The 24,140-nt window shown below is 46.9% G+C and overlaps 1 protein-coding gene across 6 annotated transcripts in view; it reads left to right on the top strand.

Moving 5' to 3' along the window:
* Nucleotides 1-24,140, top strand: part of vps13c (vacuolar protein sorting 13 homolog C) — a 225,915-nt gene that overhangs the window by 57,733 nt on the left and 144,042 nt on the right. For all 6 annotated transcript variants that reach the window (XM_045709067.1, XM_045709065.1, XM_045709066.1 and 3 more), the window contains 9 exons: nucleotides 246-346; nucleotides 2,574-2,716; nucleotides 6,788-6,980; nucleotides 8,054-8,168; nucleotides 8,970-9,106; nucleotides 10,283-10,415; nucleotides 15,357-15,474; nucleotides 18,577-18,709; nucleotides 21,985-22,060. In XM_045709067.1, coding sequence (XP_045565023.1) covers nucleotides 246-346; nucleotides 2,574-2,716; nucleotides 6,788-6,980; nucleotides 8,054-8,168; nucleotides 8,970-9,106; nucleotides 10,283-10,415; nucleotides 15,357-15,474; nucleotides 18,577-18,709; nucleotides 21,985-22,060 — 1,149 coding nt within the window. The remainder of the gene's footprint in view (nucleotides 1-245; nucleotides 347-2,573; nucleotides 2,717-6,787; nucleotides 6,981-8,053; nucleotides 8,169-8,969; nucleotides 9,107-10,282; nucleotides 10,416-15,356; nucleotides 15,475-18,576; nucleotides 18,710-21,984; nucleotides 22,061-24,140) is intronic.

The raw sequence follows: 24,140 nt of genomic DNA, 5'->3' as shown, positions 1-24,140 counted from the left end.
TGTTTGACCATCGTTGATTGGTGTTCTGTATGTTTGACCATCGTTGATTGGTGTTCTGTATGTTTAACCATCGTTGATGACCATCGTTGATTGGTGTTCTGTATGTTTGACCATCGTTGATTGGTGTTCTGTATGTTTAACCATCGTTGATTGGTGTTCTGTATGTTTGACCATCGTTGATTGGCGTTCTGTATGTTTAACCATCGTTGATTGGTGTTCTGTATGTTTGACCCTCCCCTTTTTAGGTACAGGCATTGAAGAGTTGATGTCTGCTGATGAGAAGGCTAAACTCTACACGGCCATCGGATACAGTGGTAGTTCTCACAACCTGGCCTTACCCAAGCAGGTATGTATCTGTTTCTGTGTTGGTACTGACACCTCCCTGAGAAGCAAAGCCCGTTTACACCTGTTTCTGTGTTGGTACTGACACCTCCCTGAGAAACAAAGCCCGTTTACACCTGTTTCTGTGTTGGTACTGACACCTCCCTGAGAAGCAAAGCCCGTTTACACCCGTTTCTGTGTTGGTACTGACACCTCCCTGAGAAGCAAAGCCCGTTTACACCTGTTTCTGTGTTGGTACTGACACCTCCCTGAGAAACAAAGCCCGTTTACACCCGTTTCTGTGTTGGTACTGACACCTCCCTGAGAAGCAAAGCCCGTTTACACCTGTTTCTGTGTTGGTACTGACACCTCCCTGAGAAGCAAAGCCCGTTTACACCTGTTTCTGTGTTGGTACTGACACCTCCCTGAGAAGCAAAGCCCGTTTACACCTGTTTCTGTGTTGGTACTGACACCTCCCTGAGAAACAAAGCCCGTTTACACCTGTTTCTGTGTTGGTACTGACACCTCCCTGAGAAGCAAAGCCCGTTTACACCTGTTTCTGTGTTGGTACTGACACCTCCCTGAGAAGCAAAGCCCGTTTACACCTGTCTCTGTGTTGGTACTGACACCTCCCTGAGAAGCAAAGCCCGTTTACACCTGTCTCTGTGTTGGTACTGACACCTCCCTGAGAAGCAAAGCCCGTTTACACCTGTTTCTGTGTTGGTACTGACACCTCCCTGAGAAACAAAGCCCGTTTACACCTGTTTCTGTGTTGGTACTGACACCTCCCTGAGAAGCAAAGCCCGTTTACACCTGTTTCTGTGTTGGTACTGACACCTCCCTGAGAAACAAAGCCCGTTTACACCTGTTTCTGTGTTGGTACTGACACCTCCCTGAGAAGCAAAGCCCGTTTACACCTGTTTCTGTGCTGGTACTGACACCTCCCTGAGAAACAAAGCCCGTTTACACCTGTTTCTGTGCTGGTACTGACACCTCCCTGAGAAGCAAAGCCCGTTTACACCTGTTTCTGTGTTGGTACTGACACCTCCCTGAGAAACAAAGCCCGTTTACACCTGTTTCTGTGTTGGTACTGACACCTCCCTGAGAAACAAAGCCCGTTTACACCTGTTTCTGTGTTGGTACTGACACCTCCCTGAGAAGCAAAGCCCGTTTACACCTGTTTCTGTGTTGGTACTGACACCTCCCTGAGAAGCAAAGCCCGTTTACACCTGTTTCTGTGTTGGTACTGACACCTCCCTGAGAAACAAAGCCCGTTTACACCTGTTTCTGTGTTGGTACTGACACCTCCCTGAGAAGCAAAGCCCGTTTACACCTGTTTCTGTGTTGGTACTGACACCTCCCTGAGAAGCAAAGCCCGTTTACACCTGTTTCTGTGTTGGTACTGACACCTCCCTGAGAAGCAAAGCCCGTTTACACCTGTTTCTGTGTTGGTACTGACACCTCCCTGAGAAGCAAAGCCCGTTTACACCTGTTTCTGTGTTGGTACTGACACCTCCCTGAGAAACAAAGCCCGTTTACACCTGTTTCTGTGTTGGTACTGACACCTCCCTGAGAAACAAAGCCCGTTTACACCTGTTTCTGTGTTGGTACTGACACCTCCCTGAGAAGCAAAGCCCGTTTACACCTGTTTCTGTGTTTTGGCGCTGGAAATGATCAATAAGGAGCTTTCTCACACTGTGTGTGTGTGTGTGTGTGTGTGTGTGTGTGTGTGTGTGTGTGTGTGTGAGAGAGTCTTTGCCTGTACTTGTGTGTGTGAGAGTCTTTCTCTCGCTGTGTGTGCTCGTGCAAATGCATATGTGTGTGTTTATTCCCCTGTATGCCTCTCTGTGTGTTTATTACCATGTATGACTTTCTCTCTCTCTCTGTGTTTATCCCTGTATGCCTCTCTCTCTCTGTGTGTTTATTCCCCTGTATGCCTCTCTCTCTCTCTGTGTGTTTATTCCCCTGTATGCCTCTCTTTCTCTCTGTGTGTTTATTCCCCTGTATGACTCTCTCTCTCTTGTTTATTCTCTCTCTCTCTCTCTGTGTTTATCCCCGTGTGCCTCTCTCTCTCTGTGTGTTTATCCCCCTGTATGCCTCTCTCTGTGTGTTTATTCCCCTGTATGCCTCTCTCTCTCTCTCTCTCTGTGTTTATTCCCCTGTGTGCCTCTCTCTCTCTCTCTGTGTTTATTCCCCTGTGTGCCTCTCTCTCTCTGTGTGTTTATTCCCCTGTGCCTCTCTGTGCCCTCCAGTACGTGGCGGTGGTGGTGACCTTCAAGCTGTTCCGTACTTCCATCACGGTGAGGGAGGAGCCCAACGTCCCGGAGATCCTGAAGATCCAGATGATCGACCTCAGCACCACCGTCTCCCAGAGACCCGGGGCTCAGGCCATCAAGTGGGTCTCTTTTTTTCCCCGAATCACAACCTGGTTCCTCCTGATTCCTGCTTACAAGCAAAACAAAAGTCAAACAGGAAGTAACAGTGAGGCGCTTCCATACGGAAGTGGTCCGTTACTACAGGTGTGGTTCGCTAGCACAGAGTAGAATATGTTCCCGGGATTCATCCCATGGCATTGAGGAGTTTACCACCGGCTTCATTATTAAGTGTGTCAGCGATGTCGTCTCCAGTAACCGTTCGTACATATCCCAACCAGAAGCCATGGGTTGCAGGCAACATCCGTACTGAACTAAAGGCTAAAGCTGACGACTTTCAAGGAGCGGGTCACTAATCCAGATGCTTATAATAAATCCCGCTACGCCGTCCAATGAACCATCAAACAGGCAAAGCGTCAATACAGGACTAAGATCGAATCCTAATACACACCGGCTCTGACACTCGTCGGATGTGGCGGGGCTTGCTAACTATCACAGAATACAAAGGGGAAACCCAGCCGCAAGCTGCCCAGTGACGCGAGCCTACAAGACGAGCTAAATGCATTCTTTGCTCACTTCGAGACAAGCAACACTGAACCATGCATGATAGCACCAGCTGTTCGAAACGACTGTGTGATCACGCTCTCTACAGCTGTACCATCTTGACTGGCTGCATCACCGCTTGGTATGGCAACTGTTCAGCATCCGACCACAAGGTGCTACAGAGGGTAGTGCGTACGGCCCAGTACATCACTGGGGCCAAGCTTCTTGCCATGCAGGACCTCTTTACCAGGCGGTGTCAGAGGGAAGGCTTTAAAATCGTCAGACACCAGCCACCCTAGTCATAGACTCTCTCTGCTACCGCACGGCAAGTGGTACCGGAGCGCCAAGTCTGGGACCAAAAGACTCCTGAACAGCTTCTACCCCCAAACCATAAGACTGCTTAACAGGTTTTTGGGGGGGGGGATTTTTTTTCTTACTTTTTAAATCTGCATTGTTGGGAAAGGGCTCGTAAGTAAGCATTTCACAGTAAAGTCTACACCTGTTGTAGTCGGCTCATGTGACATAAAATGTATGTTTATGCTATCGCTAGTTGCAGTACTCTGAACTAAATGTGCAGAACTCTGAATTAGCCTTGGATAATGTGCTCTCCTATCTATTTTGCTCTTAGCCTGTTGAAAACCAACACCTTCCTATGTGTTAGTACACCAGAATCAGATGTCTGGTGTTAAAACCAACACCTTCCTATGTGTCAGTACAGTGATGTACTGGGCCGTACCCACTGTCCTCTGTAGCATCTTGCTGTCAGAGACCGAGCAGGTGCCATACCAGGCTGTGATGCAACCCGTCAGGATGCTCTCGATGGTGCAGCTGTAGAACTTGAGGATCTGAGGACCCATGCCAAATCTTTTCAGTCTCCTGAGGGGGAATAGGCTTTGTCGTGGCCTCTTCATGACTGTCTTGGTGTGTTTGGACCATGTTAGTTTGTTGGTGATGTGGACACCAAGGAACCTGAAGTTCTCAACCTGTTCCACTACAGCCCCGTCGATGAGAATGGGCACGTGCTCGTTCCTCCTTTTCTTGTAGTCCACAATCATCTCCTTTGTCTTGGATCATGTTGATCACGTGGAGGGAGAGGTTGTTATCCTGGCGCCCGCCCACCTCGCGACTCATACGACCCCAAACTGTTCACACCCCTCTTGTAGGCGGAGATAACATTTAGCTGTTTTTAAAGCTTCTTTCCTGCAATTCTACACATTCTACCATGTCTTATGTGTTCATATTGTTAGGGTTGAACTGACTATTTGTATGCATAACTTATATAATATACTGGGGAAGCTATGCTACAATGTTAAGTATATAAACTACGGGTAAATCAACTGTTGAAGACAAGAAGAACTACAACCGGCAACAGGAAGTGCGTCACAACGCTGGGATCAGCCTGCACGCCGACGATATGAGGAGCAAGTTGACAGGCCAGCATTGAGCGGGAACTATCTCTGTCAGAGTATAAAAGAGAGAACAATAGAATGTGACGCTCTCTTCTTCTGTTTTGCCCTGCGAGGTGTCACAGAGAGACCGTATACGAACGACATATTTACCACACACGTGTTTGCATGAATTAAAGTACAGCTAAATCAGAAGTTACTATGTGCTGACTATTTTGTTCTGATACCAGAAACGAACAGGAAGCAACTTTAACAATATGATACCAGGGGTCGAAGCCTGACGACTTCCCTCCACCAAAAATGCGAATTATATATTTTGAATTATATATATATATTTTGTAGCCAGGACCCGTGGTCCGTATTGACCCCTTTGTGGGTCTGGACCGCGGTCCGCCTGTTGAGTATGGGGGACATAGGGAATAGGGTCCCATTTGGGATGTAGGCTTGGACTTAGTAACCTACATTCATTATACTGAATAGCTTTGGCCTACCAATTATAGCTAGCAGCAGCAGCCAGCAGTGTAGTGCCTGGCCCCAGTGTAGTGGCTGGCCCCAGTGTAGTGGCTGGCCCCAGTGTAGTGTAGTGCCTGGCCCCAGTGTAGTGTAGTGCCTGGCCCCAGTGTAGTGTAGTGCCTGGCCCCAGTGTAGTGTAGTGCCTGGCCCCAGTGTAGTGTAGTGGCTGGCCCCGTGTAGTGTAGTGGCTGGGCCCCAGTGTAGTGTAGTGGCTGGGCCCCAGTGTAGTGTAGTGGCTGGGCCCCAGTGTAGTGTAGTGGCTGGGCCCCAGTGTAGTGTAGTGGCTGGGCCCCAGTGTAGTGTAGTGGCTGACCCAGTGTAGTGTAGTGGCTGGCCCCCAGTGTAGTGTAGTGGCTGGCCCCCAGTGTAGTGTAGTGCCTGGCCCCGTGTAGTGTAGTGGCTGGCCCCCAGTGGAGTGTAGTGGCTGGGCCCCAGTGTAGTGTAGTGGCTGGGCCCCAGTGTAGTGTAGTGGCTGGGCCCCAGTGTAGTGTAGTGGCTGGGCCCCAGTGTAGTGTAGTGGCTGACCCAGTGTAGTGTAGTGGCTGACCCAGTGTAGTGTAGTGGCTGACCCAGTGTAGTGTAGTGGCTGGGCCCCAGTTTAGTGTAGTGGCTGGCCCAGTGTAGTGGCTGGCCCAGTATAGTGTAGTGGCTGACCCCAGTGTAGTGTAGTGTAGTGGCTGGCCCCAGTGTAGTGTAGTGGCTGGCCCAGTGTAGTGGCTGGCCCACTGTAGTGTAGTAGCTGGCCCCAGTGTAGTGTAGTGGCTGGGCCCCAGTATAGTGTAGTGGCTGGGCCCCAGTGTAGTGTAGTGGCTGGGCCCCAGTGTAGTGTAGTGGCTGGGCCCCAGTGTAGTGTAGTGGCTGGGCCCCAGTGTAGTGTAGTGGCTGGGCCCCAGTGTAGTGTAGTGGCTGGCCCCCAGTGTAGTGTAGTGGCTGGCCCCCAGTGTAGTGTAGTGCCTGGCCCCCAGTGTAGTGTATTGCCTGGCCCCCAGTGTAGTGTAGTGCCTGGCCCCAGTGTAGTGTAGTGCCTGGGCCAGTGTAGTCAGCGGCCATATCCTATATAGGACAGTCAACACTGGAGTTCTCACAGTCACAAAAGGTTTTATTGGAACGACAAACACAATGCATTTGTGTTGTCAAAGCAAGAACACGAGAAAACATTAAGGATCATTTCATACAACTGTTGATCCCTCTCCTCTCTCTCGCTCCCCTCTCTCTCCTCTCCCCTCTATCCTCTCCTCTCTATCCTCTCTCTCTCTCTCTCTCTCTCTCTCTCTCTCTCTCTCTCCCTCTCCTCTCCTCTCTATCCTCTCTTTGTCTCTCTCCTCCCTCCCCCTCTCTCCTCTCCTCTATCCTCTCCTCCCTCTATCTCTCTCTCTCTCTCTCTCTCTCTCTCTCCTCTTTCTCCTTCTCTCCTCTCTCCCTCTCCCTCTCCTCTCCATCCTCTCTCTCTCTCTCTCTCCTCTCTCCCTCCCCTCTCCCTCTCCTCTCCTTCTCTCTCTCTCTCTCTCCTCTTCCTCTCTCCTCTCCTCTCCTCTCTCTCCTCTCCTCTCTCCTCTCCTCTCTCCTCTCCTCTCTTCCTCTCTCTCCTCTTCTCTCCTCTCTTCTCCTCTCCTCTCCTCTCTCCTCTCCCAGGGTGGAGGCAGCGTTAGAACACTGGTATGTAACAGGGCTGGAACAGCAGGGAGCTGTCCCCTCTCTCATAGCGTCAGTAGGGGACTCCACCTCCTCTCTGCTGTCCATCCTGTTTGAAGTCAACCCAGAGGACAGTGTTGCAGAGCAGCTGCTCAGAGTCCACTCCCAGCCTGTAGAGATCATCTATGACTCGGTGTGTATGGGTTTTCACACCCTCACTCACTTATTTCCCTGTCACACTCCTATCTGCTGCTATCATCTCTCCCATCTATAAGGACCTTCCTCTAACCCGGAGAGAGACTCAGAAATTAAACCTGACTGTGGAATCTCTCTCTGTCTCTCTCTGTCTCTCTCTGTCTCTCTCTGTCTCTCTCTGCTCTCTCTCTGTCTCTCTCTGTCTGTCTCTCTCTGTCTCTCTCTGTCTCTCTCTGTCTCTGTCTCTCTCTCTCTCTCTCTCTCTCTCTCTCTCTCTCTCTCTCTCTCTCTCTCTCTCTCTCTCTCTCTCTCTCTCTCTCTCTCTCTCTGTCTCTCTCTCTCTCTCTCTCTCTCTCTCTCTCTCTTGTCTCTCTCTGTCTCTCTCTCTCTCTCTCTCTGTGTCTCTCTCTGTCTCTGTCTCTCTCTCTCTCTCTGTGTCTCTCTCTGTGTCTCTGTCTCTCTCTGTCTCTCTCTCTGTGTCTCTGTCTCTCTGTCTCTGTCTCTCTGTCTCTGTCTCTCTCTGTCTCTCTCTGTCTCTCTGTCTCTCTCTGTCTCTCTCTGTCTCTCTCTGTCTCTCTCTGTCTCTCTCTGTCTCTCTCTCTGTCTCTCTCTGTCTCTCTATCTTATTTATATATGATTAAGCCTCATTAATGATGTCATCAATGGTTATAACCTGCCCTATGAAGTCATGTCTTTGACAGTGCAGATCACGCCGTCTCCATTGTATTCATGTCTATTATTGCATGTTACATATTACCATGTTTATTCTCCATGCATGTAGTCTGTTTACAGTTTGTACATGTATTCAAATTCACACTGTCTAGTACGTTACTTTCCTGCCCTTTGTGGGGTCACTAAAGTCACTAAAGTCAAGTCTTGTGTGTGTTTCTCTCTGTCAGTTGACAGTGAACAGCATGGCAGAGTTCTTTAAGACAAGGAAATAAACACGTGTGTGTGTGTGTGTGTGTGTGTGTGTGTGTGTGTGTGTGTGTGTGTGTGTGTGTGTGTGTGTGTGTGTGTGTGTGTGTGTGTGTGTGTGTGTGTGTGTGTGTGTGTGTTTCTCTCTGTCAGTTGACGGTGAACAGCATGGCAGACTTCTTTAAGACGGGGAAGGGAGTTGACCTGGAAGTGTTGACCTCAGCTACTCTCTCCAAGCTGGAGGAGATTAAGGACAAGACAGCCACTGGTGGGTACAGAGACACAGGAAACACTTTATACAGAGGAACAGGAAACACTTTATACAGAGGAACAGGAAGCACTTTATACAGAGAAACAGGAAACACTTTATAGAGAAACAGAGAAACAGGAAACACTTTATACAGAGAAACAGGAAGCACTTTATACAGAGAAACAGGAAACACTTTATGACAGCCACTGGTGGGTACAGAGACACAGGAAACACTTTATACAGAGAAACAGGAAGCACTTTATACAGAGAAACAGGAAACACTTTATACAGAGAAACAGGAAACACTTTATACAGAGAAACAGGAAGCACTTTATACAGAGAAACAGGAAGCACTTTATAACAGCCACTGGTGGGTACAGAGGAACAGGAAACACTTTATACAGAGGAACAGGAAACACTTTATACAGAGAAACAGGAAGCACTTTATAACAGCCACTGGTGGGTACAGAGGAACAGGAAACACTTTATACAGAGAAACAGGAAACACTTTATGACAGCCACTGGTGGGTACAGAGGAACAGGAAACACTTTATGACAGCCACTGGTGGGTACAGAGAAACAGGAAACACATTACGTATGTGTTCATAAAGCTTCTATAACAGCTACATAAGATGTTATTACAGCGTGTCATAGGCATAGTCAAACACACACTGCCAGGTAGATGTTTGTCTCTGGCTGGTTCTACATTACCTACATTATCTACATTATATACATTATCTACGTTATTTACATTAGCTACATTACCTACATTATCTACATTATCTAACATCTGTAGATGATTATTTGTCCTCTGTGCAGGTCTGTCTCACATCATTGAGACCCGGAAGATTCTGGACCTGAAGATTGACCTAAAGCCTTCATACCTGCTGGTGCCGAAGTCTGGCTTCTACCACGCCAAGTCTGACCTGATGATCATAGACTTTGGTAGTCTACAGGTGAGAGCAGACGGGTAGTCTACAGGTGAGAGCAGACGGGTAGTCTACAGGTGAGAGCAGACGGGTAGTCTACAGGTGAGAGCAGACGGGTAGTCTACAGGTGAGAGCAGACGGGTAGTCTACAGGTGAGAGCAGACGGGTAGTCTACAGGTGAGAGCAGACGGGTAGTCTACAGGTGAGAGCGGACGGGTAGTCTACGGGTGAGAGCAGACGGGTAGTCTACAGGTGAGAGCAGACGGGTAGTCTACAGGTGAGAGCAGACGGGTAGTCTACAGGTGAGAGCAGACGGGTAGTCTACAGGTGAGAGCAGACGGGTAGTCTACAGGTGAGAGCAGACGGGTAGTCTACAGGTGAGAGCAGACGGGTAGTCTACAGGTGAGGGCAGACGGGTAGTCTACAGGTGAGAGCAGACGGGTAGTCTACAGGTGAGAGCAGACGGGTAGTCTACAGGTGAGAGCAGACGGGTAGTCTACAGGTGAGGGCAGACGGGTAGTCTACAGGTGAGGGCAGACGGGTAGTCTACAGGTGAGGGCAGACGGGTAGTCTACAGGTGAGAGCAGACGGGTAGTCTACAGGTGAGAGCAGACGGTTAGTCTACAGGTGAGAGCAGACGGGTAGTCTACAGGTGAGAGCAGACGGGTAGTCTACAGGTGAGAGCAGACGGGTAGTCTACAGGTGAGAGCAGACGGGTAGTCTACAGGTGAGGGCAGACGGGTAGTCTACAGGTGAGAGCAGACGGGTAGTCTACAGGTGAGAGCAGACGGGTAGTCTACAGGTGAGAGCAGACAGGTAGTCTACAGGTGAGAGCAGACGGGTAGTCTACAGGTGAGAGCAGACGGGTAGTCTACAGGTGAGGGCAGACGGGTAGTCTACAGGTGAGAGCAGACGGGTAGTCTACAGGTGAGAGCAGACGGGTAGTCTACAGGTGAGAGCAGACGGGTAGTCTACAGGTGAGAGCGGACGGGTAGTCTACAGGTGAGAGCAGACGGGTAGTCTACAGGTGAGAGCAGACGGGTAGTCTACAGGTGAGAGCAGACGGGTAGTCTACAGGTGAGAGGTAGTCTACAGGTGAGAGCAGACGGGTTCTAGAATAACGACGGCAACGACACCCTATTGTTTTATTGTGTCATAGTTTTAAAGAAATGTGTGTGTGTGTGTGTGTGTGTGTGTGTGTAGCTGGTGAGTGTGGACCAGGGGAACCCCCAGTCTTTATCACCCAGTTTCAGTTCCCTGGAGGAGATTATGGACCGTGCCTACGAGAAGTACTCCCTGGAGCTACGCAGTGTCCAGATCCTTTACAGCAAGTCAGGTACACACACACACACACACACACACACACACACACACCAGGGTTTCCGTTAGACAGTAATAGCTGATACCAAAAATGAAAAGCCGATAAATTAAATTGTCTCCAGGAAAAGGGAAATGAAAATCCCATTGTGAAATGATGATACATTTGAGCCTATTGATTGATGGGAGGAACATGAGTGGATGTAGAGAGAGAAGTGCTGCTACAGCTGATCACACAGCGGTGCTGCTACAGCTGATCACACAGCGGTGCTGCTACAGCTGATCACACAGCGGTGCTGCTACAGCTGATCACACAGCGGTGCTGCTACAGCTGATCACACAGCGGTGCTGCTACAGCTGATCACACAGCGGTGCTGCTACAGCTGATCATACAGCGGTGCTGCTACAGCTGATCACACAGCGGTGCTGCTACAGCTGATCATACAGCGGTGCTGCTACAGCTGATCACACAGCGGTGCTGCTACAGCTGATCATACAGCGGTGCTGCTACAGCTGATCACACAGCGGTGCTGCTACAGCTCATCATACAGCGGTGCTGCTACAGCTGATCACACAGCGGTGCTGCTACAGCTGATCACACAGCGGTGCTGCTACAGCTCATCATACAGCGGTGCTGCTACAGCTGATCATACAGCGGTGCTGCTACAGCTGATCACACAGCGGTGCTGGTACAGCTGATCACACAGCGGTGCTGCTACAGCTGATCATACAGCGGTGCATCAGCTGGTGCTGCTACAGCTGATCGTACAGCGGTGCTGCTACAGCTGATCGTACAGCGGTGCTGCTACAGCTGATCACACAGCGGTGCTGTATTAGCAACCCATGCTAGTTGTTGCATCTTTAGATCTTCTGTATTACCAACCCATGCTAGCTATTGCATCTTTAGATCTTCTGTATTACCAACCCATGCTAGCTATTGCATCTTTAGATCTTCTGTATTACCAACCCATGCTAGCTATTGCATCTCCAGATCTTCTGTATTAGCAATTCACGCTAGCTGTTGCATCTCCAGATCTTCTGTATTAGCAATCCATGCTAGTTGTTGCATCTCCAGATCTTCTGTTTTACCAACTCATGCTAGTTGTTGCATCTTTAGATCTTCTGTATTAGCAACCCATGCTAGTTGTTGCATCTTCTGTATTAGCAACCCATGCTAGTTGTTGCATCTTCTGTATTAGCAACCCATGCTAGTTGTTGCATCTTCTGTATTAGCAACCCATGCTAGTTGTTGCATCTTTAGATCTTCTGTATTAGCAACCCATGCTAGTTGTTGCATCTTCTGTATTAGCAACCCATGCTATTTGTAGCATCTCCAGATCTTCTGTGTTAGCAACCCATGCTAGTTGTTGCATCTCCAGATCTTCTGTGTTAGCAACCCATGCTAGTTGTTGCATCTCCAGATCTTCTGTATTACCAACCCATGCTAGCTATTGCATCTCCAGATCTTCTGTATGAGCAATTCACGCTAGCTGTTGCATCTCCAGATCTTCTGTATTAGCAATCCATGCTAGTTGTTGCATCTCCAGATCTTCTGTATTAGCAATCCATGCTAGTTGTTGCATCTTTAGATCGTCTGTATTAGCAACCCATGCTAGTTTTTGCATCTTTAGATCTTCTGTATTAGCAACCCATGCTAGTTGTTGCATCTCCAGATCTTCTGTTTTACCAATCCATGCTAGTTGTTGCATCTTTAGATCGTCTGTATTAGAAACCCATGCTAGTTTTTGCATCTTTAGATCTTCTGTATTAGCAACCCATTCTAGTTGTTGCATCTTCTGTATTAGCAACCCATGCTAGTTGTTGCATCTATAGATCTTCTGTATTAGCAACCCATGCTAGTTGTTGCATCTATAGATCTTCCGTATTAGCAACCCATGCTAGTTGTTGCATCTCCAGATCTTCTGTATTAGCCACCGATGCTAGTTGTTGCATCTTCTGTATTAGCAACCCATGCTAGTTGTTGCATCTCCAGATCTTCTGTATTAGCAACCCATGCTAGTTGTTGCATCTTCTGTGTTAGCAACCCATGCTAGTTGTTGCATCTATAGATCTTCCGTATTAGCAACCCACGCTAGTTGTTGCATCTCCAGATCTTCTGTATTAGCCACCCATGCTAGTTGTTGCATCTTCTGTATTAGCAACCCATGCTAGTTGTTGCATCTTCTGTGTTAGCAACCCATGCTAGTTGTTGCATCTATAGATCTTCTGTATTAGCAACCCATGCTAGTTGTTGCATCTTCTGTATTAGCAACCCATGCTAGTTGTTGCATCTCCAGATCTTCTGTATTAGCAACCCATGCTAGTTGTTGCATCTTCTGTGTTAGCAACCCATGCTAGTTGTTGCATCTATAGATCTTCTGTATTAGCAACCCATGCTAGCTGTTGCATCTTCTGTATTAGCAACCCATGCTAGTTGTTGCATCTTCTGTGTTAGCAACCCATGCTAGTTGTTGCATCTATAGATCTTCTGTATTAGCAACCCATGCTAGTTGTTGCATCTTCTGTATTAGCAACCCATGCTAGTTGTTGCATCTCCAGATCTTCTGTATTAGCAACCCATGCTAGTTGTTCCATCTCCAGATCTTCCCCCTTACTGCATTTCTGACTGATATTTTCATCTCTGTCTCATGAAACCACTCAGATGTTCAGTTTTCCCGTTGATGTCATTATGAAACAAACATTCACTCATAGTCAAGGCAGTAGACTATGAAACAGTGAGCTCTGTCCCTCACTGTCTCTGTCCACTGAGCTCTGTCCCTCACTGTCTCTGTCCACTGAGCTCTGTCCCTCACTGTTTCTGTCTCTGTCCACTGAGCTCTGTCCCTCACTGTTTCTGTCTCTGTCCACTGAGCTCTGTCCTTCACTGTTTCTGTCTCTGTCCACTGAGCTCTGTCCCTCACTGTTTCTGTCTCTGTCCACTGAGCTCTGTCCCTCACTGTTTCTGTCTCTGTCCACTGAGCTCTGTCCCTCACTGTTTGTCTCTGTCCACTGAGCTCTGTCCTTCACTGTTTCTGTCTCTGTCCACTGAGCTCTGTCCCTCACTGTCTCTGTCTCTGTCCACTGAGCTCTGTCCCTCACTGTCTCTGTCTCTGTCCACTGAGCTCTGTCCCTCACTGTCTCTGTCCACTGAGCTCTGTCCCTCACTGTTTCTGTCTCTGTCCACTGAGCTCTGTCCCTCACTGTTTCTGTCTCTGTCCACTGAGCTCTGTCCCTCACTGTCTCTGTCTCTGTCCCCACTGAGCTCTGTCCCTCACTGTTTCTGTCTCTGTCCACTGAGCTCTGTCCCTCACTGTTTCTGTCTCTGTCCACTGAGCTCTGTCCCTCACTGTTTCTGTCTCTGTCCACTGAGCTCTGTCCCTCACTGTCTCTGTCCACTGAGCTCTGTCCCTCACTGTCTCTGTCTCTGTCCACTGAGCTCTGTCCCTCACTGTTTCTGTCTCTGTCCACTGAGCTCTGTCCCTCACTGTTTCTGTCTCTGTCCACTGAGCTCTGTCCCTCACTGTCTCTGTCCACTGAGCTCTGTCCCTCACTGTTTCTGTCTCTGTCCCCACTGAGCTCTGTCCCTCACTGTTTCTGTCTCTGTCCCCACTGAGCTCTGTCCCTCACTGTTTCTGTCTCTGTCCCTCACTGTTTCTGTCTCTGTCCACTGAGCTCTGTCCCTCACTGTTTCTGTCTCTGTCCACTGAGCTCTGTCCCTCACTGTTTCTGTCTCTGTCCACTGAGCTCTGTCCCTCACTGTCTCTGTCTCTGTCCACTGAGCTCTGTCCTTCACTGTTTCTGTCTCTGTCCCCACTGAGCTCTGTCCCTCACTGTTTCTGTCTCTGTCCACTGAGCTCTGTCCTTCACTGTTTCTGTCTCTGTCCACTGAGCTCTGTCCCTCACTGTCTCTGTCCACTGAGCTCTGTCCCTCACTGTTTCTGTCTCTGTCCACTGAGCTCTGTCCCTCACTGTTTCTGTCTCTGTCCACTGAGCTCTGTCCTTCACTGTTTCTGTCTCTGTCCACTGAGCTCTGTCCCTCACTGTCTCTGTCTCTGTCCCCACTGAGCTCTGTCCTTCACTGTTTCTGTCTCTGTCCCCACTGAGCTCTGTCCTTCACTGTTTCTGTCTCTGTCCACTGAGCTCTGTCCCTCACTGTTTCTGTCTCTGTCCACTGGGCTCTGTCCCTCACTGTTTCTGTCTCTGTCCCCACTGAGCTCTGTCCCTCACTGTCTCTGTCCCCACTGAGCTCTGTCCTTCACTGTTTCTGTCTCTGTCCACTGAGCTCTGTCCCTCACTGTTTCTGTCTCTGTCCACTGGGCTCTGTCCCTCACTATTTCTGTCTCTGTCCCCACTGAGCTCTGTCCCTCACTGTCTCTGTCCCCACTGAGCTCTGTCCTTCACTGTTTCTGTCTCTGTCCACTGAGCTCTGTCCCTCACTGTTTCTGTCTCTGTCCACTGAGCTCTGTCCTTCACTGTTTCTGTCTCTGTCCACTGAGCTCTGTCCCTCACTGTCTCTGTCCACTGAGCTCTGTCCCTCACTGTTTCTGTCTCTGTCCACTGAGCTCTGTCCCTCACTGTTTCTGTCTCTGTCCACTGAGCTCTGTCCTTCACTGTTTCTGTCTCTGTCCACTGAGCTCTGTCCCTCACTGTCTCTGTCTCTGTCCCCACTGAGCTCTGTCCTTCACTGTTTCTGTCTCTGTCCCCACTGAGCTCTGTCCTTCACTGTTTCTGTCTCTGTCCACTGAGCTCTGTCCCTCACTGTTTCTGTCTCTGTCCACTGGGCTCTGTCCCTCACTGTTTCTGTCTCTGTCCCCACTGAGCTCTGTCCCTCACTGTCTCTGTCCCCACTGAGCTCTGTCCTTCACTGTTTCTGTCTCTGTCCACTGAGCTCTGTCCCTCACTGTTTCTGTCTCTGTCCACTGGGCTCTGTCCCTCACTATTTCTGTCTCTGTCCCTACAGGTGAGGAGTGGAAGACAGCCCGTCAACGTGGTTCCTCTATACAGCACATCCTGCAGCCCATGGACTTCAACCTCCAGCTGGCCAAATGTATGGTGGAGAAGGACACCAGGATGGCCAGGTAACACCAGACTGTTATCCAGGCTGAGGGAGCTGAGCCAGGTAACACCACAATGTTATCCAGGCTGAGGGAGATGAGCCAGGTAACACCAGACTGTTATCCAGGCTGAGGGAGCTGAGCCAGGTAACACCAGACTGTTATCCAGGCTGAGGGAGCTGAGCCAGGTAACACCAGACTGTTATCCAGGCTGAGGGAGCTGAGCCAGGTAACACCACACTGTTATCCAGGCTGAGGGAGCTGAGCCAGGTAACACCAGACTGTTATCCAGGCTGAGGGAGCTGAGCCAGGTAACACCAGACTGTTATCCAGGCTGAGGGAGCTGAGCCAGGTAACACCACACTGTTATCCAGGCTGAGGGAGATGAGCCAGGTAACACCAGACTGTTATCCAGGCTGAGGGAGCTGAGCCAGGTAACACCAGACTGTTATCCAGGCTGAGGGAGCTGAGCCAGGTAACACCAGACTGTTATCCAGGCTGAGGGAGCTGAGCCAGGTAACACCAGACTGTTATCCAGGCTGAGGGAGCTGAGCCAGGTAACACCACAATGTTATCCAGGCTGAGGGAGCTGAGCCAGGTAACACCAGACTGTTATCCAGGCTGAGGGAGATGAGCCAGGTAACACCAGACTGTTATCCAGGCTGAGGGGAGCTGAGCCAGGTAACACCACACTGTTATCCAGGCTGAGGGGAGATGAGCCAGGTAACACCAGACTGTTATCCAGGCTGAGGGAGCTGAGCCAGGTAACACCAGACTGTTATCCAGGCTGAGGGGAGCTGAGCCAGGTAACACCAGACTGTTATCCAGGCTGAGGGAGCTGAGCCAGGTAACACCAGACTGTTATCCAGGCTGAGGGAGCTGAGCCAGGTAACACCACACTGTTATCCAGGCTGAGGGAGCTGAGCCAGGTAACACCAGACTGTTATCCAGGCTGAGGGAGCTGAGCCAGGTAACACCAGACTGTTATCCAGGCTGAGGGAGCTGAGCCAGGTAACACCAGACTGTTATCCAGGCTGAGGGAGCTGAGCCAGGTAACACCAGACTGTTATCCAGGCTGAGGGAGCTGAGCCAGGTAACACCAGGCTGAGGGAGCTGAGCCAGGTAACACCAGACTGTTATCCAGACTGGGGGGCTGTGGAATGATGCCAGAATGCAAGCTAACGTCCCCTGTTATTGGTAATGGTGAGAGGTTAGCATGTCTTAGGGGTAAGAAGCTTGATGTAGTCATTGCATGCTAAGAATATAGGACCTAATACCAAATACAACTTTATTTATAAGAATCTTTAGGGGTGTCAGTAATTATGACCCTTTCCCTTTTTGAGAGAGAGACAAATATTACTTGTTAAACAAAATATCTTTCTCTGAGAAGTTTTATTCATATAAAATAATATAATTTGTAGCATACAATATAGCTCAGTATTTGAATTGTCTGCTGCAGAGAGACGAGACATCTTGAGAAAATAATTCGTTTTGATCAGTTATGGGAAAAAAAGTGCTGAAAACACGTTGTCTCACTATTTAAAAATAAGATGGAGATCAACCTATAGGAGGAGAAATAAGAGTTTTGGCGCAGCTACAGACGACTAACGCTACTTAGCAAAACAAAACAAAAATGCTTTCAGTCAAAGTATGAATATAATATTGTCCAAAATAATATTGTGATATGTAACTGTATCGATTTCCCCCCCCCCCTCATCACTAGTCCTGATTTTAAATTCAGTGGTGCAGACACAGTGTTGGCTAAATCAGAGGGTCTGGTATCTACTGTGTTCCAGATTAGTAAACCTCTGGTATCTACTGTGTTCCAGATTAGTTAACCTCTGGTATCTACTGTGTTCCAGATTAGTAAACCTCTGGTATCTACTGTGTTCCAGATTAGTAAACCTCTGGTATGGTATCCACTGTGTTCCAGATTAGTAAACCTCTGGTATGGTATCTACTGTGTTCCAGATTAGTAAACCTCTGGTATCTACTGTGTTCCAGATTAGTAAACCTCTGGTATCTACTGTGTTCCAGATTAGTAAACCTCTGGTATGGTATCTACTGTGTTCCAGATTAGTAAACCTCTGGTATGGTATCTACTGTGTTCCAGATTAGTAAACCTCTGGTATCTACTGTGTTCCAGATTAGTAAACCTCTGGTATCTACTGTGTTCCAGATTAGTAAACCTCTGGTATCTACTGTGTTCCAGATTAGTAAACCTCTGGTATGGTATCTACTGTGTTCCAGATTAGTAAACCTCTGGTATCTACTGTGTTCCAGATTAGTAAACCTCTGGTATCCACTGTGTTCCAGATTAGTAAACCTCTGGTATGGTATCCACTGTGTTCCAGATTAGTAAACCTCTGGTATGGTATCTACTGTGTTCCAGATTAGTAAACCTCTGGTATGGTATCCACTGTGTTCCAGACTAGTAAACCTCTGGTATCTACTGTGTTCCAGATTAGTAAACCTCTGGTATGGTATCTACTGTGTTCCAGATTAGTAAACCTCTGGTATCTACTGTGTTCCAGATTAGTAAACCTCTGGTATGGTATCCACTGTGTTCCAGATTAGTAAACCTCTGGTATGGTATCTACTGTGTTCCAGATTAGTAAACCTCTGGTATGGTATCTACTGTGTTCCAGATTAGTAAACCTCTGGTATCTACTGTGTTCCAGATTAGTAAACCTCTGGTATCTACTGTGTTCCAGATTAGTAAACCTCTGGTATCTACTGTGTTCCAGATTAGTAAACCTCTGGTATGGTATCCACTGTGTTCCAGATTAGTAAACCTCTGGTATGGTATCTACTGTGTTCCAGATTAGTAAACCTCTGGTATGGTATCTACTGTGTTCCAGATTAGTAAACCTCTATCTACTGTGTTCCAGATTAGTAAACCTCTATCTACTGTGTTCCAGATTAGTAAACCTCTATCTACTGTGTTCCAGATTAGTAAACCTCTGGTATCTACTGTGTTCCAGATTAGTAAACCTCTGGTATGGTATCTACTGTGTTCCAGATTAGTAAACCTCTGGTATCCACTGTGTTCCAGATTAGTAAACCTCTGGTATCTACTGTGTTCCAGATTAGTAAACCTCTGGTATGGTATCTACTGTGTTCCAGATTCAAGGTGTCTGGAGAACTGCCTCTCCTCCATGTGAAGATCTCAGACCAGAAGATCCAGGGAGTGTTGGACCTGGTCAACAGCATCCCACTGCCCCAGAGTGATTCCACTCCTTCCACCCCCACCCAGAAGGTACAGTTGGTATGCTCCAGTTCACCAGTAGAGTAGCCTACACACACCCATTATATTGATACAGTTGGTATGTTCCAGTAGAGTAGCCTACACACACCCATTATATTGAAACAGTTGGTATGTTCCAGTAGAGTAGCCTACACACACCCATTATATTGATAGAGTTGGTATGTTCCAGTAGAGTAGCCTACACACACCCATTATATTGAAACAGTTGGTATGTTCCAGTAGGATAGCCTACACACACCCATTATATTGGTACAGTTGGTATGTTCCAGTAGAGTAGCCTACACACACCCATTGTATTGATACAGTTGGTATGTTCCAGTAGGGTAGCCTACACACACCCATTATATTGGTACAGTTGGTATGTTCCAGTAGAGTAGCCTACACACACCCATTATATTGGTACAGTTGGTATGTTCCAGTAGAGTAGCCTACACACACCCATTATATTGATACAGTTGGTATGTTCCAGTAGAGTAGCCTACACACACCCATTATATTGAAACAGTTGGTATGTTCCAGTAGAGTAGCCTACACACACCCATTATATTGATACAGTTGGTATGTTCCAGTAGAGTAGTCTACACACACCCATTATATTGGTACAGTTGGTATGTTCCAGTAGAGTAGCCTACACACACCCATTATATTGGTACAGTTGGTATGTTCCAGTTCACCAGTAGAGTAGCCTACACACACCCATTATATTGATATAGTTGGTATGTTCCAGTAGAGTAGCCTACACACACCCATTATATTGGTACAGTTGGTATGTTCCAGTAGAGTAGCCTACACACACCCATTATATTGGTACAGTTGGTATGTTCCAGTAGAGTAGTCTACACACACCCATTATATTGATACAGTTGGTATGTTCCAGTAGAGTAGCCTACACACACCCATTATATTGGTACAGTTGGTATGTTCCAGTAGAGTAGTCTACACACACCCATTATATTGATACAGTTGGTATGTTCCAGTAGAGTAGCCTACACACACCCATTATATTGGTACAGTTGGTATGTTCCAGTAGAGTAGCCTACACACACCCATTATATTGATACAGTTGGTATGTTCCAGTAGAGTAGCCTACACACACCCATTATATTGGTACAGTTGGTATGTTCCAGTAGAGTAGTCTACACACACCCATTATATTGGTACAGTTGGTATGTTCCAGTAGAGTAGTCTACACACACCCATTATATTGGTACAGTTGGTATGTTCCAGTAGAGTAGTCTACACACACCCATTATATTGATACAGTTGGTATGTTCCAGTAGAGTAGTCTACACACACCCATTATATTGGTACAGTTGGTATGTTCCAGTTCACCAGTAGAGTAGTCTACACACACCCATTATATTGGTACAGTTGGTATGTTCCAGTAGAGTAGCCTACACACACCCATTATATTGGTACAGTTGGTATGTTCCAGTAGAGTAGCCTACACACACCCATTATATTGGTACAGTTGGTATGTTCCAGTAGAGTAGCCTACACACACCCATTATATTGGTACAGTTGGTATGTTCCAGTAGAGTAGCCTACACACACCCATTATATTGGTACAGTTGGTATGTTCCAGTAGAGTAGCCTACACACACCCATTATATTGGTACAGTTGGTATGTTCCAGTAGAGTAGTCTACACACACCCATTATATTGGTACAGTTGGTATGTTCCAGTAGAGTAGTCTACACACACCCATTATATTGGTACAGTTGGTATGTTCCAGTAGAGTAGTCTACACACACCCATTATATTGGTACAGTTGGTATGTTCCAGTAGAGTAGTCTACACACACCCATTATATTGGTACAGTTGGTATGTTCCAGTAGAGTAGTCTACACACACCCATTATATTGATACAGTTGGTATGTTCCAGTTCACCAGTAGAGTAGTCTACACACACCCATTATATTGGTACAGTTGGTATGTTCCAGTAGAGTAGCCTACACACACCCATTATATTGGTACAGTTGGTATGTTCCAGTAGAGTAGCCTACACACACCCATTATATTGGTACAGTTGGTATGTTCCAGTAGAGTAGCCTACACACACCCATTATATTGGTACAGTTGGTATGTTCCAGTAGAGTAGTCTACACACACCCATTATATTGGTACAGTTGGTATGTTCCAGTAGAGTAGTCTACACACACCCATTATATTGGTACAGTTGGTATGTTCCAGTAGAGTAGTCTACACACACCCATTATATTGGTACAGTTGGTATGTTCCAGTAGAGTAGTCTACACACACCCATTATATTGGTACAGTTGGTATGTTCCAGTAGAGTAGTCTACACACACCCATTATATTGATACAGTTGGTATGTTCCAGTTCACCAGTAGAGTAGTCTACACACACCCATTATATTGGTACAGTTGGTATGTTCCAGTAGAGTAGTCTACACACACCCATTATATTGGTACAGTTGGTATGTTCCAGTAGAGTAGCCTACACACACCCATTATATTGGTACAGTTGGTATGTTCCAGTAGAGTAGCCTACACACACCCATTATATTGGTACAGTTGGTATGTTCCAGTAGAGTAGCCTACACACACCCATTATATTGGTACAGTTGGTATGTTCCAGTAGAGTAGTCTACACACACCCATTATATTGGTACAGTTGGTATGTTCCAGTAGAGTAGTCTACACACACCCATTATATTGGTACAGTTGGTATGTTCCAGTAGAGTAGCCTACACACACCCATTATATTGGTACAGTTGGTATGTTAGTTCACCAGTAGAGTAGTCTACACACACCCATTATATTGGTACAGTTGGTATGTTCCAGTAGAGTAGTCTACACACACCCATTATATTGGTACAGTTGGTATGTTCCAGTAGAGTAGTCTACACACACCCATTATATTGGTACAGTTGGTATGTTCCACCAGTAGAGTAGTCTACACACACCCATTATATTGGTACAGTTGGTATGTTCCAGTAGAGTAGCCTACACACACCCATTATATTGATATAGTTGGTATGTTCCAGTAGAGTAGCCTACACACACCCATTATATTGGTACAGTTGGTATGTTCCAGTAGAGTAGTCTACACACACCCATTATATTGGAACAGTTGGTATGTTCCAGTAGAGTAGTCTACACACACCCATTATATTGGTACAGTTGGTATGTTCCAGTAGAGTAGTCTACACACACCCATTATATTGGTACAGTTCATCATGTCTAATAGGATTGGCAAACAACTGTTTTCTCTTTTGTCCCCCCCCATCTTGTTTCCACTAGATGCTGTGTTTGTCTGAGGCCAGGCCCAACGTCCTGGGTTTACCAACTCCGGTGCTGCTAGACGCATTAGAGACAGGTGGGGGGCTGGTTCTTCACTAACTTGTTTCTGCAGGAACTGATCCAGGGTCTGCTATAATTTGACCACTCTAACGGTTATAATTAGGCGTCAGGTAATCTGATCCTCAGATGGGATGCTCCTCATGTCCCCCTTGGTCTTTGTCTAAAATGGATGCCATGACTCAGAGTTGTCTGTTGGGGAAGCCAGAATACAACAGCTCCCCCCTCAGGTAACAGAAGACTGTATTTTAGTCAGCGGCTCAACCTCCTTCATCTGATCTAGATCAGACAAACAAGGGCATTTCCATGGCAACTATTACTGAAGAACAAAGACCAGGAGATGGAATGACCATCTGTTATTGAAGAACAAAGACCAGGAGATGGAAGGACCATCTGTTATTGAAGAACAAAGACCAGGAGATGGAATGCCATCTGTTACTGAAGAACAAAGACCAGGAGATAAAAGGACCATCTGTTACTGAAGAACAAAGACCAGGAGATGGAAGGACCATCTGTTATTGAAGAACAAAGACCAGGAGATGGAAGGACCATCTGTTACTGAAGAACAAAGACCAGGAGATGGAAGGACCATCTGTTACTGAAGAACAAAGACCAGGAGATGGAAGGACCATCTGTTACTGAAGAACAAAGACCAGGAGATGGAAGGACCATCTGTTACTGAAGAACAAAGACCAGGAGATGGAAGGACCATCTGTTATTGAAGAACAAAGACCACGAGATGGAAGGACCATCTGTTACTGAAGAACAAAGACCAGGAGATGGAAGGACCATCTGTTATTGAAGAACAAAGACCAGGAGATGGAAGGACTCTCTGTTATTGAAGAACAAAGACCACGAGATGGAAGGACCATCTGTTATTGAAGAACAAAGACCAGGAGATGGAAGGACCATCTGTTACTGAAGAACAAAGACCAGGAGATGGAAGGACCATCTGTTACTGAAGAACAAAGACCAGGAGATGGAAGGACCATCTGTTATTGTATGGCATGAATCATGAATGAGTGGAAACATTTCTTTCACTATGGATATGTTCTGTTTATTTTCAGACGTCTGTAGGTGATGTACACTGAGTGGACAAAGCATTAGGAACGCATGCTCTTTTCATGACAAACTGTCCAGTCCAGGTGAAAGCTATGATCCCTTATTGATGTCACCTGTTAAATCCACTTCAGTCAGTGTAGATGAAGGGGAGGAGACGGGTTAAAGAAGGATTTTTAAGCCTTGAGACAATTGAGACATGGATTGTGTATGCGTGCCATTCAGAGGGTGAAAGGGCAAGACAAAAGATTTAAGTGCCTTTTGAACGGGGTATGGTAGTAGGTGCCAGGCACACCGGTTTGAGTGTCAAGAACTGCAATGCTGCTGGGTTTTTCACACTGAACAGTTTCTCGTGTGTATCAAGAACGGTCCACCACCCAAAGGACATCCAGCCAACTTGACACAACTGTGGGAAGCATTAGAGTCAACATGGGCCAGCATCCCTGTGGAACGCTTCAGGCACGTTGTGGAGTCCATGCCCTAACGAATTGAGGCTGTTCTGAGGGCAAAAGGGGGGTTGCAAATCAATATTAGTTTTGTCCACTCAGTGTATGTGTGATCTCTTTACACTATGTAGTCTGTATGTAATCTGTATGTAGTCTGTATGTAATCTGTATGTAGTCTGTATGTAGTCTGTATGTAGTCTGTATGTAGTCTGTATGTAATCTGTATGTAGTCTGTATGTAGTCTGTATGTAGTCTGTATGTAATCTATTTGTAGTCTGTATGTAGTCTGTATGTAATCTCTTTGTAGTCTGTATGTAGTCTGTATGTAATCTGTATGTAATCTATGTGTAATCTCTATGTAGTCTGTATGTAATCTCTTTGTAGTCTGTATGTAATCTATATGTAGACTATGTGTAATCTATATGTAGACTGTATGTAATCTATATGTAGTCTGTATGTAATCTATGTGTAATCTATATGTAGACTGTATGTAATCTGTGTGTAATCTGTATGTAGTCTGTATGTAATCTGTATGTAGTCTGTATGTAATCTGTATGTAGTCTATATGTAATCTATATGTAGTCTATATGTAAT

The sequence above is a fragment of the Salmo salar genome, chromosome ssa26, assembly GCF_905237065.1.
Source record: "Salmo salar chromosome ssa26, Ssal_v3.1, whole genome shotgun sequence".
Classification (NCBI taxonomy): Eukaryota; Metazoa; Chordata; class Actinopteri; order Salmoniformes; family Salmonidae; genus Salmo; species Salmo salar.
Note: the sequence above shows the minus strand (reverse complement) of the source record. Positions and strands in the feature narration are given on the sequence as shown.